Source organism: Chrysochloris asiatica, unplaced genomic scaffold (genome assembly GCF_000296735.1).
Source record: "Chrysochloris asiatica unplaced genomic scaffold, ChrAsi1.0 scaffold00066, whole genome shotgun sequence".
In the NCBI taxonomy this organism is placed as follows: domain Eukaryota; kingdom Metazoa; phylum Chordata; class Mammalia; order Afrosoricida; family Chrysochloridae; genus Chrysochloris; species Chrysochloris asiatica.
Genome location: NW_006408584.1, coordinates 9,807,115 through 9,826,259, shown reverse-complemented (window position 1 = coordinate 9,826,259; position 19,145 = coordinate 9,807,115). Strand labels below are relative to the sequence as shown.

Genomic DNA, 19,145 nt, shown 5'->3' with positions numbered 1-19,145 from the left:
TTTTAGTGGTTGATGTGTAAATTTAAGTAATAGTTGTATTAACTGGTCTTCTTTATAGGCTTATGGATATTATCCCATCATAGACAACATTATACTCCAAAACAGATCGTGAAATGTTCTTTTTGATGATAAATGTAATGCTGTTCCTTTTTAATTTGTCTCTTCAGCATGGTAAATCATGCAGTTGCAAATTTAAAATGACCAATATTCGTTCATTGCAGGATGGATATCGATGCTTATTCATTCCATTTCATTTTTGACAACCTGTAATTTTCCTAGATTCATACTTTGTACATTTCATGTTCTGAATATTAACACATGTTTATAGCTGTTTCTCATTTTGAAGTGTGTCCTGTCAGCAAATGAAGGTCCTGAAAGCTTTATTACAGTCGCCTCATCACTGTCAACTTCACTTTGAGGCGGTAGCTCTTCCTCAGTCATATTTTGAGTGCCTTCCAACCTGAGAAACGTATCTTCCAGCACTATCGCTGACAAATTCTGGTTCACTTCATCATGTATCATTATTAATATTCTGGTGCTGACTTATAAAAACCTTGTAAATTCCACTGCTATTATAAGGTTTTCAGTGAGTAAATATTCAGAGGCATTCTACCTCTTCTTCCGAGTCTGTCTGAGTCTGGAAGCTCATCTGAAATCTGTCCACCATAAGTGACTGTTCTGGTATTTAAAATACTAGTGGTATAGCTTCCAGCATCACAATAAAAAGCAAACCACCATAGTATGGTACAGTGACAGACTAGTGGTGGGTGAATGCCAGTGGTCTTTTAGTTTATATGGTACTTAAGAGGAATATTTGAAATTTTTCTATGATTGATATCTCCTAGTACTCAATCATCTCTACAGTTAGTTTGGAACTCTGGTAGTGTCGTGAATTACATGATGCCCTGCTAACTGAAAGGTCAGCAGTTTGAATCTACCAGCCACTCCACAGGAGACAGATGAAGATTTCTGCTCCAGTAAAGATTTACAGCTTTGGAAACCCTATACTTGGTCACTGTAAGTCAGAACTGACTTGACAACATACAGCAACAGCAGCATAGTTGGTTGAAGGGTCTATGGTTTTGACTCTTAGGTATGTATGGGCAACGAAGTCTAAGTTAGTTCCACATGCTCAAGTCATGATAGCTTGAGTAAGCTGAGAAATGCTGTTGTTGTTGTTGTTAAGTGCTGTTTAGTCAATTCCAACTTACAGCAACCCTGTATAGGGTTTCTGAGGTAATGGATTAAAAATTTGTTCATACCTCTATGCTGCACACATGCTGTGTTCTAGCAATTATATCATGTACTGTATATGTGATATAGTGAATTTATTTGACATGGCTCTTGTATCCATAGTCTTCATAACTACTACAAAATGATTGGGTGCAGTCATACAAATAGACTGTATGGGACACTAACGCAGGGGTTGGTTGGTTTTGACATTTTCCTGGGTTAAAATGAGCTATCTCAGAAGCACTTTCAAAGCCATCAAGAATTACAAGCCCTGAGTGGAGTGTGTCTTTTGGATGCTGAAATCCCTGCAAAGAGGCAGTGACAGAAGAGGTAGTGGTCCCAAGAGCACAAGGCCGACTTCACAACCCATGGAGCAAATATACCTGAGTACTACTGGGTAGGAGGTTTGCTTGCAGAATGTATCTGTTGGGTATTTATCAACACTATGAAAGGAGATTGCCAAGCAGGGCAGAGACTAAGGGGCCATGTGGGTGAAAAGAGGCATGCTTGTGTTATGAATGATAAGAGGTACACCTGACCAGAGAAATACTGTATCAGAAACAACTCAGTTAACTTCCCTAGTAAACCCCATAATCATGAGTATTATCTGTGAGTTTTGTGTGGCCAATGCAATGGAATACTGAACAAAGCAGAGAAGGGGAATTCTGTGGAAGGGATGGTTGGTGCCAGAATAGGATAAAGATGACTGTAGGGTGGAAGTATTTCTGATCTTTACCTCATAGGAACTGCCCTTGGACTAGGAAATGACCTTCTCTTCCACTCCTTTGTGAAGCCAGAGGAAGTCAGATGCCAACCTCCACACCGTTTTTGTAGTATAATTATGAGATGAATGTTGTTTCTGTTAAGTGCCGTCAAGTCAATTCTGACTCATAGAGACCCTGTACTGGGTTTCTGAGAAGCAGGTGGTGACTAGCTAACCTTGAGGCTCAGGCACACCTTGCAGTCCAGTGCTTATTCTGTAGCACCACACCAGAACTCCATGAGATGAATAAGATGCAATATATCTCCTGCATTTATTGAAGGAAGATTACATCCTACTCTGCAATCTTTGTTTCATTTACTTTTCTTTTATTAAACAAATATTAAGTATCAATTTCCTGCCAACATTATATCTATCTTTTAAGTTAGAAAGATAGATAAAACCATTCTTACTTGACCTAGCATAAAGTGAGATTATTAAATTAACAATTATGAAAATACACATGGCAAAAGTATATATATATACTGATACAATAGAATAGTATTCAGCAATAAAAGAAACAAACTAAACATATATGTTACAATATGGATAAACCTAAAAAAAATAGGTCAGACAAGATTTCATTTAAGTGAAATGTTAAAAATACAGAAAGAAAGTAGATTAGTAGCTGTCTAGGGCAGGAAATAAGGAGCTCTGGTAGCGTAGTGGTTACGAATCGGGCTGTGAACGTTAAGGTCAGCAGTTCGAAACTACCAGCTGCTCTGCGGGAGAAAGATGAGGCATTCTGCTCCCATAAAGATTTACAGCCTCGGAAACCCTGTACAGGGTCGCTATGGGTCAGTCGGCACTGACTCGACGGCACTTAACAACAAAGGGCAGGAAATAACAGAAAATGATAATGAGATATCTTATTTGAGTGGTGAAAACTGATTTTATGATGACAGATACACAACTTGGAAAGTTTATTAAATGTCTGAATTTCATAAATATTGATTAAAACATATGATACATAAAATATGCCCTAATAAAGTATTTTTAACAGAGAAAAAAGTGTATGATAAAAACAGTGGTTTGTTATTGTTGTTAACTGCCATTGAGTCAGTTCTGAATCACAGCGCCCATGTATAGGGCTTCTGAGAAAAGACTGGTGGGTTTGAACTACAAACCTTACGATTCAAACCGACCTTAAGGTCTAGTGCTTATTCTACAACTCCATGCCAGGACTCCTAACAAAACAGGTGCAGAGATATGTAAAAGGTAAAAATGAAGTGGAATAAAGACTTCTTGGAGAATGCTTTACCACAGATTCTACTAACCTTACATCAGAAGAATAGATGGTGCTTTGACTGGATCATAATGGAAGGTTATGGCAGAGTGGGAGAAAACATAGAGCAAAATTGAAATTCGTTTAATAAAACACACACACAAAATCCAGACTTAACTATGACAGAGATGGTGGAACCCCTAAGACTGAGGTCATCAGACATCCTTCTATCTGAAGTCATTCCAGAACCTTTCAGTCACATAAATGACAGGCTTATAAAGCGAACACAACCATAAGATAAATATGCTCATTAACACAATTTAATATATGAGAAAAAGGAGAAAACTTTGCCCAAAAGAAAAAAGGTAAGAAAGGGCAGGAAAACTATATAAACAGAACCTGGAACCCAAGGTAGAAATGCAAAGACTGCAGACACATTTTGGTCATTTATCAACGTCACAAATCAATCTATAAATTGCTGAATGGGAAACTAATTTCTTCAGCAAATTTTAACCTAAGCCATAAAACAATTATTTTTTAAAAATCATAAAGGATAAATACACTTTAGATGAATACAGCTGTACTTGTCGCTGTTGTTGAGTTGGTTCTGACTCACAGTGACCCTTATAGGGATTCCAAGGAGCAGCTAATGAGCTTGAACCACCGACCTTGCGGTTCAAACACACCTTTCAGTACAGCACATTAACCCACATTCACAGATGCCATCAAATCAATTCCACCTCACAGTGACCCTATCTATACATAACAGAATAAAATAATGCCCCATCCTGTGCCATCAACACAATTATTGTTACGCTTACACCCAATGCTGCTGCCACTGTGCCAATCCATCTTGTTGGAGGGTCTTCCTTTTTTTCACTGATCCTCCACTTTACCAAGTATAATTTTCTTTTCCAGGGGAAGGTACCTTCTGATATGTCCAAAGTATGAGAGACAAAGTCTCGCCATCCTGGCTTCTAACGAGCATTTTGGCTGCACTTTTTCCAACACAGATTTATTTGTTCTTCTGACAGTCCATGGTACCTTTAAGATCTTCTCTAACACAATAACTCAAATATATCAGTTCTTCCTTCTACAGTCTTCTTTATTTATTGTCCAACTCTCACATGCATATGAGTGTATTGAAAATACAATGGCTTGAGTCAGGGACATCTAAGTCTTCAAACTGACATCTTTGCTCATGAACACTTTAAAGAGATCTTATACAGCAAATTTGCCTAATGCAATATGTTATTTGATTTCTTGACTACTGCTTCCATGAGTGTTAATGGTGAATTTAAAACAATTTCAATAGTTTTCTTTTCATTTATCATGATATTGTTTATTGGTCCAGTGGTGTTGAGGATTTTTGTTTTCTTTACGTTGAGGTGCAAACCATACTTAATGCTGTGGTCCTTCAATCTGCATCTGTAAGTATTTAAAGTCCTCTTCACTTTTAGCAAGCAAGGTTGTAACACATGCATATTGCAGGTTGTTAATGAGTCTTCCTCTAATCCTGATGCCACACAGTTTTTAAAATCCAGTTTCCTGGACTATTTGCTCAGCATGCAGATTGAGTAAGTATGGTGAAAGAATGCAACCCTGGCACAAAACTTTTCTGATTTTAAACAATGCAGTGTCCCCATGTTCTGTTAGAAAGACTGCATCTTGGTCTGAAAGAGTGATCAAGAGCCAGAACGGTAAATGTTTTCTGTTCAAAGCTAAGCAGGCATTCAATGCATTTCTCATTTGACACCTTAGGTGGGTAGTGGAGGCTCTGAGTGGTACAGACTTGTCCAAAGGAGGGAACCCTGTTATACACATTTCCTCCAGCATATACCTCCCCTCCTTCTCTTCCCTTGATTATCAGAGCCATTTTTCTGCTTTCAGAGAGAAAAATATTTGAGCACAAAAACATATTTTCTTTCAGGAAATATACATAATTGGGGTGACCCAATGCAAAGTGAAACTCAGGGTTTCGTGTTCAAGCATTATTAAGAAAATCAAGACTGTGACAGTGTAGCACTGAACCAAACTCAGAGACTACAGACCTATGCAGTCAGCTAGGTTAGATTTCCTGACTAATCAGAATCCCAGGGAAGAAACAAGGTGATTCAGTTGGCTTGTCCACTATGAAAAACAAAGTTTTTTCCCCATGATGGTTCAAATACTGTCAATGATTTCGAATTAAGTGGCATTTCACTTTCAAAATCCCTGGCAAATTTCTATCCTAAAATCTAAGCAGCCTTCCCACTGATTCCTCATTATAAAAAGTCATACTGGCTCTTAAATGCCCCTTGTTTTAATAGAGTAACTGTTGTCGTTAAGTGCCGTGGAGTTGGTTCAGACCCATAGCAACCCAGTATAGGGTTTCTAAGAAGCAACTGGTTAGTTTGAACCACTGACCTTAATAGTTCAAAAAACTTTGCAGTCCAGCGCATTAACCTACAGCACCATTTCTGCATTAATCCTACATGATTTAAAAAATTTAAACATTTCTTAATGGGGAGTTTTTAGTGTCACTAAAGCAACATGTTCTTAAAGGGAAAAAGTAGCTTAAAACAACTTTATACAGTGGGTTAAAGCCTTAGTTCTAGCCTACAGTATACTTGTTCCCTTTTAGGACAATAGTTTTGTTTATTCACCGAGAACTAGAAATCACATAAAGCTGCACAGTTATATATATATTTTTAAACAATCATATTGTTTTGTCATGAGAATTTTACTGGAACCCATTGGCATCCCATTATATCTAATAATAATTTTTAAAGAAAGAGTATGTATATAAAAGCTCCAGGTTACATTATTAAGTAGCGACATTTCCGGGAGTGAATATATTTCCTGTACACCGCAAGCTGTTTCAAGTACATATTCAATCACCATCTGTGCTTTTCAACAAAACTGCGTTTTTCCATTGAAAGATCCTGAAATTCAGGCTGACTGAAGATGAGGCAGTGAGTGGCAATGAAATGAAGCATCCAGGTAGAATAGCAATCAGAGTGGTAAAACTTGCCATTTTTGACCAGGTCCACTATGCTCAGTGAATATGGAAGACCGTAGAAGAATTGATGCTTTTGAGTTATGGTGTTCGAGGAGAATATTGAAAGTGCCATGGGCTGCCAAAAGAACCAACAGATCTGTGTTGGAAGAAGTGCATCCAGAGTGCTCCTTGGAGGCCAGGAAGGCCAAACTTTGTCTCTCATACTTCGGACATATTGTCAGGAGTGATCAGTCGCTGGAGAAGGATATCATGTTTGGTAAGGTCAAGGGTCAGAGCAAAAGAGGAATCCCTCAGCGAGACGGACTGGCAAAGTGGCAGCGTCAATGGGCTCAAAGCGTGGCAACAATTGTGAGGTTGGCCCAGGACCAGGTGGTGTTTCGTTCTGTTGTGCGTAAGGTCCCTATGAGTCAGTACTGACTCGATGGCACCTAACAACAACAACCTAAAAAATTAGGCTTCAAAAGTTTAAACAATTTTGTTACAAAGGAACCATTCATACGACATTCAGATATAATGCTGACCAACCTAACTTGTGGTTATGTATAAATCCTTTCATAAACTGTAGGCTTAGTATAAATATTTTTATCCTTATTATCTTAGGAAATAAGGAAATAATTTATTAAAACATGCAGGGAAAGTTATATCCTAAAATTTCTGTTAGGTCTAATTCACATGTCTATGAATTTGGATACTCTCAAGCAGTTTATTCCACATATAATATCGAATGCTGCCACTACTGCATGATGTCAAGTCCATTCTACTCAAAGTAAACTAATATAGGGTTTCTAAGGCAGTAAATCTTTACATGAGTAGAAAGCCTCACATTTTCCCCTTAATACTGAATAAAATAATTTAAATATTTCATTTTAACAATTCATAAACTGAAATAGTAGAAATATAAGCCTCATTATTTTTGGACAACTTGACTGTCAGACCAGAAATTTTAGAATTATATTAAGCTGTATTGCTAAAGTCTCAACAGAATTTTTGACTTAAATATTTTCATCTCTTTCTGAGAAACACAAAACTCTTCCTGAAAGGGCAGATAGTAAATGTTTTAGGTTTTGCAAGTTGCAATCTGCTCTGCCATTGTAACAGTTGTAGACAATACATACATAAATGAATGTGGCTTTAATTCCAGTAAAACATTACTTTGTTGTTGTTAGGTGCCACCAAGTCAGTACTGAACCATAACGAGCATACACACTGAAATTTGAATGTTACACAATTTTTACATGTCAGAAAATATTTTTTAAGTTTTTAAGCTTTAAAAAAATTTTTAAACTTATTAAATAATGACACATAGCAAAAAAAGGTAGTAGGCAAGATTTGGCCAGTGTCCCTATAGTTTACCAAGCCCTATTCTGTGGCTTGTTACAAAATAAATCATTTTAAAGCAAAAACGAAGCTAACTATGATTTTTATAGTTAATATTTTAAATAGTCTAATCACAAAATTTTAAATAACAACATTATATTTGAGTCATAATTAAAAACTAAGTAGTAATTAATGCTGGTGATAGGAATAATCACCAAATTAGCAGTTTTTCTGTCAAATTAGTTTTGCTCTGAAATTAACAATTTTTAAGAGAGTTTTATTGACTTGAGGTTTAAACAAATGCAAGAACAACAGTTCAATAGAAATATTTTAAGTAATAAAATGCAAATAAATATTCACACATCTGTTGTTATAATTATTGTAGTTGCTGCTGTTAGCCGCCATTGACTTGGCCCCTGACACATGGCAACCTCATGCACAGTGGGATCAAACCATTCTGATCAACAGGGTTTTCACTGGCTGAATTTCTGGAAATACATCACCAGGTTTTCCCTTCTAGTCTGTCATTAATCAAACAAAAGTTCTGAAGTAGTGTATAACACAGTTCCTAGAATCTCCAGTGCCACTAGAAAAGATCTGCAGCCTAACCTAGTGCCTCTGTCCTTACACTACACACCATGAAAGAAAATGAAAATAAGTACAGCTGACAACAAATTAACAAGTTCTAAGAGCTACACCAATACAGTGCAACTTAATTGAGTTCAGACCACAGAATGCTCTGATTGATTGGTTAGGTCTAGAAAAAGCAATTAAAAACAAGCAAATCAAAAAGGGACCCAAAAAAACTGGGCCTACTATCCCTCTCATGACAAAAAAAGGGAGACACTATACCTTTAATGGAGTCCTGGTGTGGTGCTGTGGGTTAATGCGCTAGACTGCAATGTTGCTTTTGAACCGCAAGGTAGGTGGTTCAAGCTTACCAGCCGCTCCTTGGAAACCCTATAGAGGGTTGCTATAAGTCAGAAATGACACCACAGCACTTGGCAACAAAAACATTCCTTTAATGACGGAGCTCTGGTAGCATAGTGATTACAAGTCAGCAGTTCAAAACCAACAAGCATTCCGTGGGAGAAAAATGAGGCTTTCTGCTCCCATAAAGATTTAAAGCCTCAGAAACCCTACACAGGGTCTCTATGAGTTGGAACTGACTTTGTGGCACATAACGACCACCACCACCACACCTTTAAAAACAGCTTTAATATAACAACAACAACAAAAAAAGATAAAAATGATGAGATGAACAGGGTAAGTTCTGGGAGGGGTCGCAGAACAGAGCTTCATGTGCTAAAGAAATGTGCACTACCTTCTCCCATGCATGACCACTAACCAGGAGATTCTCCAAGCCTCTATCTTCCAAGAGCTTTATTTGCCTTATCACAAGATCAAAACTGCACCACAAGATTTAGTATCAGGCCCCCAGGCTCTCAGGGACAAGACTAAAGGCCAAATGGTTGCCTGCAAAGTGATCTATCTATACCTCCCAACTATATACACATTCATTTTATGAGCTGTTGTTAAGTGCTGTCAAGTCAGTTTCAACTCATAGTGACACCGAATAGCATGTCCAAGGAATATGAACTACTAACCTTGCGGTTAGCAGCCCAGTGCTTACCCTATAGCCATGCCAGGACTCCAGATTATGATGAAAATAAAACCAAAATAAATACTACAAAGGTCAATAATACCAGAGGATAATAAAAGCCTTATAAAAAATTAACTTCCTCATTTATTCAAAAACATGTATATGCGTAAATCTGCAGCCTTTCTTTCTCAAAAATGAAAAGAATCTACAATTAGCTCAATACTTCAGGCTACTGCAGATAACAGTCTAAAAATTACACATAATTTCAACTTATACTAACTCCAATTATATACCTCTGCTCAACTACATTTTAACCATCTTTTATAATTGAGAGGAATCATAGATTTTTATAAAACTCAAAGGGCAAAGTATCTAAATTCTCCACAAAACAGAAATCTACTCCCCTTAACTCACCAATATGTTTTATAGAGCAAATATTAGAATGCATTAGAAAACATATATGCATACTTGAAAAGGAACTATGCAAATGTCAGCCACTAATACTAACAATTATCATTATTCAACTAATTAATGTAGAAAACGGAAAATCTGATTAATAGGATCACAGAAATCTAAATTAAAGATGAATTAAGAAAAGAAAATATATTCACACAACAAAAGAAAAATGAGTTCTAAGTGATAAAGGACACACACAAAAAAACAAGTTTGGAGTTTTGTATAAAGTATGACTTCATTTAAACTTATATTCTGATTTATTTAAAGCAAGTAGATGAAATTATTACAACCATATGTTAGCTGCCAGTTATGTGCTGCTATATATAATATGTACAGAAGTAATATATTTAGCCTCTAACACATAAATATGTCAGAAAAAGTGAACTGAATTGAAGAACCACATGAAGGCCACAATGCAATCAAAGTGCCAAATTTGCACCTAAGAAAAATTATTGTATTCAGAAGTCAAAAAACATCGTATGTAATTAATGGAGAAAACATTTAGAAAGTGAAGGTATTAAGGTATACATATGACAAAAATCACACATAAGGATGAATTCACGGATCTGAATCACACTCCAACCTGTTTGCATTGGCTTGTTTAGACATGGCCTTCAATCTTTGCAAAGTTTTTCTAATAGCATCAACATCAGGGAAATGGTGATGACCTGCAGCCCCGTTAGGAAATCCTGGAATTACTCCAGGTGAAATTCCTCTGTAGATAAATATGCACAGTGACTTTCATTATTTTTGCTGAAGCAAAGCATAAGCAACTTCTGCAGAACCTAAGCCATACCTTTCTTGAAGTCCTCGGCCATGTATTTCCCCTTTCCACTTAGATTCATTGTCTTCTGCTCTTTGCTGCTGCATTTGATCAAAAATAGCGTGGTAATGCTCATAATGTCCTCGAGGAGAAAAAGATGATGGAGCCACTGCCCCTCCCCAGACAAAAAATGGAGCCTAGAAATTAAACAAAGAGCTTTCATATGTTTATCTTATAGTTCTAAAAAGCCTTTATCCTTAAAAGAAAAAAGTAAATTTCAACACTTGACCTTCAAAAAGCAATGATCTGGTATGAACACAGTAATACACAACTCAAAGTATAATGTTTTCCTGTTATATTATAACTACTAACAATCAATAGGTAGTAACTTTGTTACTAACAATAAAACAATTTAATATGACAAGCATAAACTGTAAAATGACATTAAATTCATTTAATTATAAAAAAGTATAGTCTTTAACTACCAACTTTGAAACAACCTTTTAAAATACATTTCATATGGTTATATTTTGTTCAGGTTCAGCATGTATGGTTTCTAACTAAAGCAGCAGCACCTGCTTTAGTTAGAAAATAGAAATGTTAAGTTACTGAATAAAGGATCTCTGTGATGCTATAGGATAAACATTGGACTGCTGAATGTAAGGTTGGCAGTTAAAACCCATCAGTTGCTGTGAGTAAGAATAATGAAGCTTCCTGCTCCTGTAAAGACTTAGAGCTTTAGAAACTGTGTAAAAAGTTGCTATGAGTCGGAATCAACTCAACGGCAATGGATTTAAGGTTGGCAATAAAAGGTGAGTTAGCTAGCTACAGAGTCCTGGTGGTGCAGTAGGATAAGCACTGGATATCTAACTGCAGTGTCGACAGTTCAAACCTACCAGTCAATCACTCCTTGGAAACCCTATTAATGTCACTATGAGTTGGAAATGACTCAATGACACCAAAACAATATCCAACATAGTTAGTTGCTACAAAGGCTAAGTGTCTGAGTTCATAAAATAAACAGAGGCTTCAAATAAAGATCAGCAGGAAAACCCAAAAGAAAAATGGCAGTATGATTGGCTAATACAAGAATAAGCAAGTTGTTCCCCGGGAAGCCATCAAGGCACGCAATCAAGTCCCTTCAGGACAAGCCCCTCTCTAAGACTGAAACTTAAAGGGAACACATGAGCAGGCATGTTTGCTTGCTGGTGATCACATCAGTCTACTGGTGAGTAGAAGATGGGGAAAGGGAGAAATGAAGAAATGGGCTGAGTTCAACCATGTTCCACAGACTCCCGTTGACTTGGAGATGAGAGCGAGAAGAGGAAGGGCTTGCTGGTCCAAAGTGTGGTGAGACCTGGGGACACCTGAGCCATAGACAAGGACATAGCAACAGGGGGCTAGAGCTGAAATTGAAGCATCCAGCTGATATAAAGTGAGGGAAGATGCACTAGAACACCCAAACTTGCATATAGTACCCATTTGATCTAGCCTCAATGGCTCGATAATCAGAACTCGACTAGAGAAAGATAAAAAATAAATAACCACAATTTTTGATAAAGGAAATGAGGGTAAATTGCTACAATTTGATGACCTTGGCCTAGACTCAGAGAGGTTGTTGTTTGTGTTGTTAAATGTTGTCGCATCGATTCCAACCTATACAGACCCTATAATGGTTTCCAAGGAGCAGCTGGTGAGCTTGAACCTCTGTCCTTGCAGTTCAAATGACTTTGCAGTCTGACGAATTAGCCCATAGTGCCTCACCAGACTCATGGAGGTGTTAGCTCTAAATACCAACAGAGAGGGAAAGAGTCTTCACATCAAGTATCAATGCTATCCCCTCTGTACACAGGGTAGATAGGGATGGGCAACTTAGACATTGGCTATTTGAAATGAGGAGGTGATAAAGCTACAAAGTGACAGATGTACAAGTTTTCAAGAGGTAGTTTAGTTTAAGATTGCGTGAGGGAAGGTAGAGTACCCACTGAATAGTTTTCATCTTGTCTACATGGGTCTGGTGAAAAGAGATGGGGATAAGATTCTTATGATTCAATAGTGAGTCATTGTTATAATGACTAATTGTGACCATCACAATTGTAAAGGTAGAAGTTTTGTAACATAAACAGGGAAGTAATTAATCTCACAGTCCAGAAACAGAGGACCCTAGGACCATCAAGGGAGAAGAGCACTAGTGGAATGAGGGACCTTATCCAGAAAAGCAGCAACACCAGAGATGGAGTCAGAGATGGGGACATGGAGAGAGGGAGCAGCTGAGGACTCTAGATTCATGGGAAGAGAGGGAATGAGAGCTGGTGGCCAGGAGGCAGACTTGCAGAATGTGCCCTTTGGTGGTATAAATTTTATTATATATGCCTGAGTGTTTTTTAAAACAAAAAAGCACTAAAATGAATACAGAGAAATACTGTTAAATGATGCTACATGGAGGGGATTGTTATTTTAACAAAACAAAGTATATGATTTGTTGAATGTAAAACTGATGATCTGCCCTGTAAACTTTCACTCAATTCACAATAAAAACTTTAAAATAAAAACTTTCATTCAATTCACAATAAAAACTTTAAAATAAAATAAAAATAAGGAAAAGAAGGCATTTATACACTTTCTTACCATAGTATAACAAAACAGCATTTAAAAAGGTAAAAAAATTAAGATTAAGCATAATAAACAGGAATAAACAAGAGATGAAGATAGAGGGACTAATTTGACTGCTGTGCACTGATCTCAAAGCCAAGAAGCCTAGAAATAAAGGCAATCATTAAAATGTAAAAGCTTCAAAATGTTGTGAATAAAGATAAAGATATAAGGACCCAACCTCAGAGTTATAAGAATTCAATCACCTGGAAAAGTAATAGTTAGAAAATAAAGTCACCAAAAAAAGAATAAAAAGTGAACAAATGTATAAAATGCCCCAGAGGTTATGAATATGATTAAAAAGAGGAAATCAATAAGCTCAAATGCAGAGAGGTCAGATGGCACTGAATGTAAGACAAGCTGATATATGCCTAAAATTGTGTGTTGCAGTTAAGTACTGTCGAGCTGTTTCCGACTCATAGCAATTCTGCATGGGATTCCCAAGGAGGAGCTGGTGGATTTGAAACACTGACTTTGTAGTTAGCAGTCCAGTGGTTATCCTACAGTGCCAAACCAGGACTCCTAAAGTATGCTGTTGCAGTTAGCAATCCACAGTTTAGTATTCTTTTAAAATCACGGTTTTTGGGTAAAATAGTGAGAGCAGATGTTAGAATACTGAGAATAAAAAGGGAGAAAAAAAAAAGGAAACATTTCCAAGTGCTAACACCTTATGGAAGAGACCTGGCTAAGAAAAGATACAAAGAAAATTATGAAAGTTCAATAAAAGAAACGTGAATGTAACTGAGTAAGGTAACATTTTACACCATGACATAGTAAGCTGTGTATAATTTTATTAAAAAGTCATGATTTAACAAAACCGTAAGATAAGTTTAGACAACTGAATAGATGTTCATGTAACAAGAGAAAAAAACTGCTAAAAATAGGGCTGATGAGTAATTAGGCAGGATGCTCCAAGGAGATCCCCATATATATCCTCAAAATGTGCATCTCAAGTTAAGACCAAAATTAAAATTCTGGTAAAACCTATTAAAATCTCCCATGACACAGGCTACTCTTTGAGTGTAATCTGGTGCTAATATCATCTTGGCCTCCTGATGTGGTGCTATTGGATCAGCACTGGACTGTGAACCACAAGATCAGCAGCTCAAACCCACTAGCTGCTCCTTGGAAACCCTACACAGGGTCACTATGAGTCGGAACCGACTTGATGGGTACTTAACAACAACATCACCTTGGAGTCCTGACATGACATTGAAGGATAAGCACTAGAACATGAGATTTGATTTCAACCACAAGGTCGGTGGTTCAAACCCAAGAATCGCTCCTCAGAAATCTTATACAGGATTTCTATGAGTCGAACTGACTTGATGGCACTTAACAACAATATCATCATTTTAATTTGAATTTCTGTGTTCTAGCGTTTCTTATTATCAAAAATATGTAACCATTTCTGAAGATGCTTATATTTAAACTAATACTGAAAATGCTATATTAGAATACTGAAGCAATATGATCTTTTAAGAACCATGAGACATAATGTACATGAAATTATATTAATCAATTATAAACATAGGTTTTCAGTTTTAATAAATATATATCACAATCAAAAGGAATTCCATCACCCCAAAAAGTTTATTCAGGTCTCTTCATCATCAATGTCTGTCACCCCAGCAACCACTGATTGGATTTTGGTCACTATAGATTAGCCTTTCCTATAATTTCATCTACTGTAAAATGTATATTATTGTATACAACTTCTTTCAGTCACTATGTTTTTGAGACTGACCTCTGTTGTATGTACAAACAGGTTATGACTTTTTTTTTTTTGACTGAATAGTATCAAAAAAAATTTCAAACAACAGATACATGTCTTACATAGCATAATGATCACCATATGATCAAACTATACATGAGAAAGACAACTAATTTTCATGAAAATACATGCTTATAACAGAAATACCAATAAAGAAATAAAGCAAATTAGTTGGTTACTTATAAAGCAGAAAATAATATATACTGCTTAAAGAAATATAGCAATGCTATTGATTTTGAAATATTTGTACTATGATGCTTAGTCCTTGTTTTATCTAAACTTTGGAGATTTCCTAAATTTGACTGACTTTATACTGACATCAAATGTACTAACAAGTTTATAATTCAAAAGTCCATAGGGAGTAAGTATAGAAACAAATATTATTTTCTTTCATGAAAATACAAAAACAAATCATGCAAAACAAAATTGTTTCGTTAATCCTTGACAAAGGAATTAGAGAAGTTTATTTACTAGTCTAAAAGATACTAAAGGAATGCTTCAGACTATTGCCCTGAGACAATCTTCTAACTTGAAAATGAAGATACTCCCTAAGGCTACCTTTCAGCAAAATAATAGAAGGAACTGTAAAACAATCCTGGTGTAGCACTGTGGGATAAAGCACTAGACTGCAAGGTCAGTTTGAAACACTAGGTCAGCAGTTCAAACTCACCAGCCACTCCTTTGAAATCCTATACAAGGTCTCCATGAGTCAGAACTGACTTGATAGCACTTAACAACATAAAAACAAAAAACAGTAACACGCATCAAGAAGGTCTTCCAACGAACAAACAACTATAATAGACCAAAAAGGACAGACAACATCTGACGAAAACCAAAGATGAAAAACAGAAAGAGTACGATAAAATTTAATGAATGGAAATGGAGAACCTAGGGAGGAAACACAGAGTGCTAGCATACTGCAGGGATTACAACCAATGTCATGTAACATTTGTATTGTTGTTGCTGTTGTTAAGTGCCATCAAGTCAGTACGGATTATAGCGACCCTATGTACAACAGAACGAAATACTACCCGGTCCTGGGCCAACCTCAAAATTGTTGCCACACTTGAGCCTAAGGATGCTGCCACTTTGCTAATCCATCTTGCTGGGGGTCTTCCTCTTTTTCTCTGACCCTTCACCTTACCAAACATGCTATCCTTCTCCAGTCACTGGTCCCTCCTCACAATATGTCCAAAGTATGAGAGACGAAATTTGGCCATCTTGGCCTCAAAGGAGCACTCTGGCTGCACTTGAGCACTCTGGCTGCACTTGAGCACTCTGGCTGCACTTCTTCCAACACAGATCTGTTGGTTCTTTTGGCAGCCCATGGCACTTTCAATATTCTCCTCCAACACCATAACTCAAAAGCATCAATTCTTCTACGGTGTTGCTTATTCACTGTCCAGCTTTCGCATGCATATGAGGTTATTGAAAATATCATGGCTTGGGTCAGGCGCACCTTAGTTCTCAAGCTGACTTCTTTGCTCTTCAACACTTTAAAAAGGTCTTGTGCACCAGATTTGGCTAATGCAATATGTCGTTTGAATTCTTAACTGCTGCTTCCATGAGTCTCATCTATCAGTTTGTTGTACTGTGGGGACTTGTGAGTTGCTGTGATTCTGGAGGCTATGCCACGGGTATTTTAAATACCAGCAGGGTCATCCATGGTGGACAGGTTTCAGATGAGCTTCCATATGAAGACAGACTAGGAAGAAGGAGTAATAAACTACTTCCGAATATTTAGTCACTGAAAGTTTTACGAATAGCAGAGAAACATTTTCAAATATAGTGCTGGAAATTGAGTCCCTCAGGTTGGAAGGTACTCAAAATGTGATTGGGAAGAGCTGCCTCCTAAAAGTAGATTTGGATCGTGATGATGCAAATGGAATAAAGCCCATGGGAGCAAAGCCTGCGGGACCTTCATTTGCTGATGGGGCACAATTCAAAATGAAGAGAAACAGTTGTAAACATACATTAATAATCGGAACATGGAATGTACGATGTAAGAATCTAGGAACAATTTGTGTATGAACCACTAAATGGAAAACTAGCTTGCTATATGAACATTCACCTAAACACAATGTTATTTAAAATTACAGAAATTAATATACAAAATATATGAGCACATTGTATCTAACAATATTGAAAACCATTCTGTATTAGTTATCAAGAACATTGGTAAAACCAAACTTTTAGGATTAATACTTTAGGTATTAGAGAAGAAAGATGAAATTAATATTGCATAAAAGAAAACATAAGCAATGAAACAAGATGAAATATTCAAGTTTCAACACTTACCACAGGTTTTATAGAAAGTGCTTGACCACTAAGTTTTCACTGTTCAACCTGATAAAATGTAGGGAAAATTCTCTTTGTTGTTGTTGTTGTTATGTGCTGTGGAGTCAGTTCTGACTCATAGCGACCGTGTACAGGGTTTCCAAGGCTGTAAGTCTTTACGGGAACAGAAAGCCTCATCTTTTTCCCGCGGAACCTTCCAGCTGGTATTTTCGAACTGCTGACCTTAAGGTTCACAGCCCGATTCGTAGCCACTATGCTAAGCTACTGAAAACAGCATGTCTTGGATCAGGTGCACCTAGTCCTCCAACTTATTATCTTTGCTCTTGAACACTTGAAAGAGGTGTTGTGCAGCAGATTTGCCCAATGCAATAAATTATTTTATTTCTTGACAGCTGCTTCCAAGAATGCTGAGGTTGATTTGAGCAAAATGAAGTCTTTGGCAACTTCAATTGTTTCTCCACTTATCATGACATTATTTATTGGTCTAGTTGTGAGGATTTTTCTTTTCTTTACATGGAGGTATAACCCCTGAAGGCTGTGGCCTTTGATCTTCATAAGTATTTTAAGTTCTCTTCATTTTCAGCAATGAAGTTTGTATCATCTGCATATCGAAGGATGTTAATGAGTTTTCCTTCACTCCTGATAACATGTTGTTCTTCATAAAATCCAATTTCTTAGATTATTTACTCAGCATACAAATTGAATAACTATGGTTAACCTTGGCACACAACTTGCCTGTTTTTAAACCATTCAGTGTTCCCTTGTTCTATCAGAATGACAGCCTCCTGGACTAAGAACAGGTTCCTCAGGAGCACAATTACGTATTCTGGAATACCCACCTTTCACAATATTATTCATAACTTATCATGATCCACATAGTCAAAAACCTTTGCACGGTCAATACAGCACAGGTAAACATCTTTTTGGTATTCTCTGCTTTCAGTCAAGATACATCAGTCAGCAATGATAGCCCTCATTCCATGTCCTCATCTGAACCTGGCTTGAACCTCTGACAGTTCCCTATCAATGTACTGTTGCAGCTGTTTTTGAATTACCTTTGGCAAAATTTTGCTTCCATGTAATTAATATTCATGATATATTGCTGCAGCTGTTTTTGAATTACCTTTGGCAAAATTTTACTTCCATGTAATATTCATGATATTGTCTGATGAGTTCTGCATTCTGTTGGATAACCACTCTTTAGAATGGGTACGAATATGGATCTCTTCCAATCAGTTAGCCAGGTATCTGTCTTCCGAATTTCTTGGCATAGATGAGTGAGTGCCTCCCATGCTGCATCAGTTTGTTGACAGGTATCAATCTGTATTGTAACAATTCTCAGATCCTTGTTCTTTGCCAATGCCTTCAAAGCATTTTTAACTTCTTCCTTTAGTACCATTGACTCTTGATCATATGCTACCTCTTGAAATGGTTCAACACCATTTCTTTTTGTTAGAGAGACTCTGTATATTCCTTCCATTTTGTTTTGATGCTTTCTGCATCATTCAGTATTTTGCCCAAAAAATCCTTCAATATTGCAAGTTGAGGCTTAAATTATTTGCTCAGTTCTTTCAACTTGAGAAATGCTGAGTGTGTTCTTTTGGTTTTAGAATTCCTGGTCTTTACACATTTCATTATAATAGTAGATTTTATCTTCTTGAGCTGCCCTTTGAGATTTTCTGTTCAGCTCTTTTACCTCATTTCTTCCATTTGCTTTAGCATCTCTTCACTGGCAAGGAATTTCAGAGAATCCTCTGGCATCTATTTTGCTCTTTTCCTTATTTCTTAATGATCTTTTGCTTTATTCTTGTATAATGTTCTTGATGTCATCTCACAACTCTTCTGTTCTATGACCACTCATAGCTAATGTATCAAATCCATTCTTGAGATGATCTCTAAATTCAGATGGGATATGTTCAAGTTCATATTTTGGCTCTTATGGACTTGTTTTAATTTTCTTCAGCTTCAACCTGAATTTGCATATGAACAATTGATGGTTTGTTCCACATTCTTCCCTGGTCTTGTTTTGGCTGATGATACGGAGCTTTTCCACCATCTTTTCC

The 19,145-nt window shown here is 36.8% G+C and overlaps 1 protein-coding gene across 1 annotated transcript in view; it reads right to left on the bottom strand.

Moving 5' to 3' along the window:
* LOC102829195 (serine/threonine-protein kinase Nek1-like) overlaps window positions 1-19,145 on the bottom strand; it is a 277,499-nt gene that overhangs the window by 159,359 nt on the left and 98,995 nt on the right. The window contains 2 exon segments of the mRNA XM_006864548.1: window positions 10,179-10,310; window positions 10,392-10,555. Of these exon segments, the coding sequence (XP_006864610.1) occupies window positions 10,179-10,310; window positions 10,392-10,555 (296 nt within the window).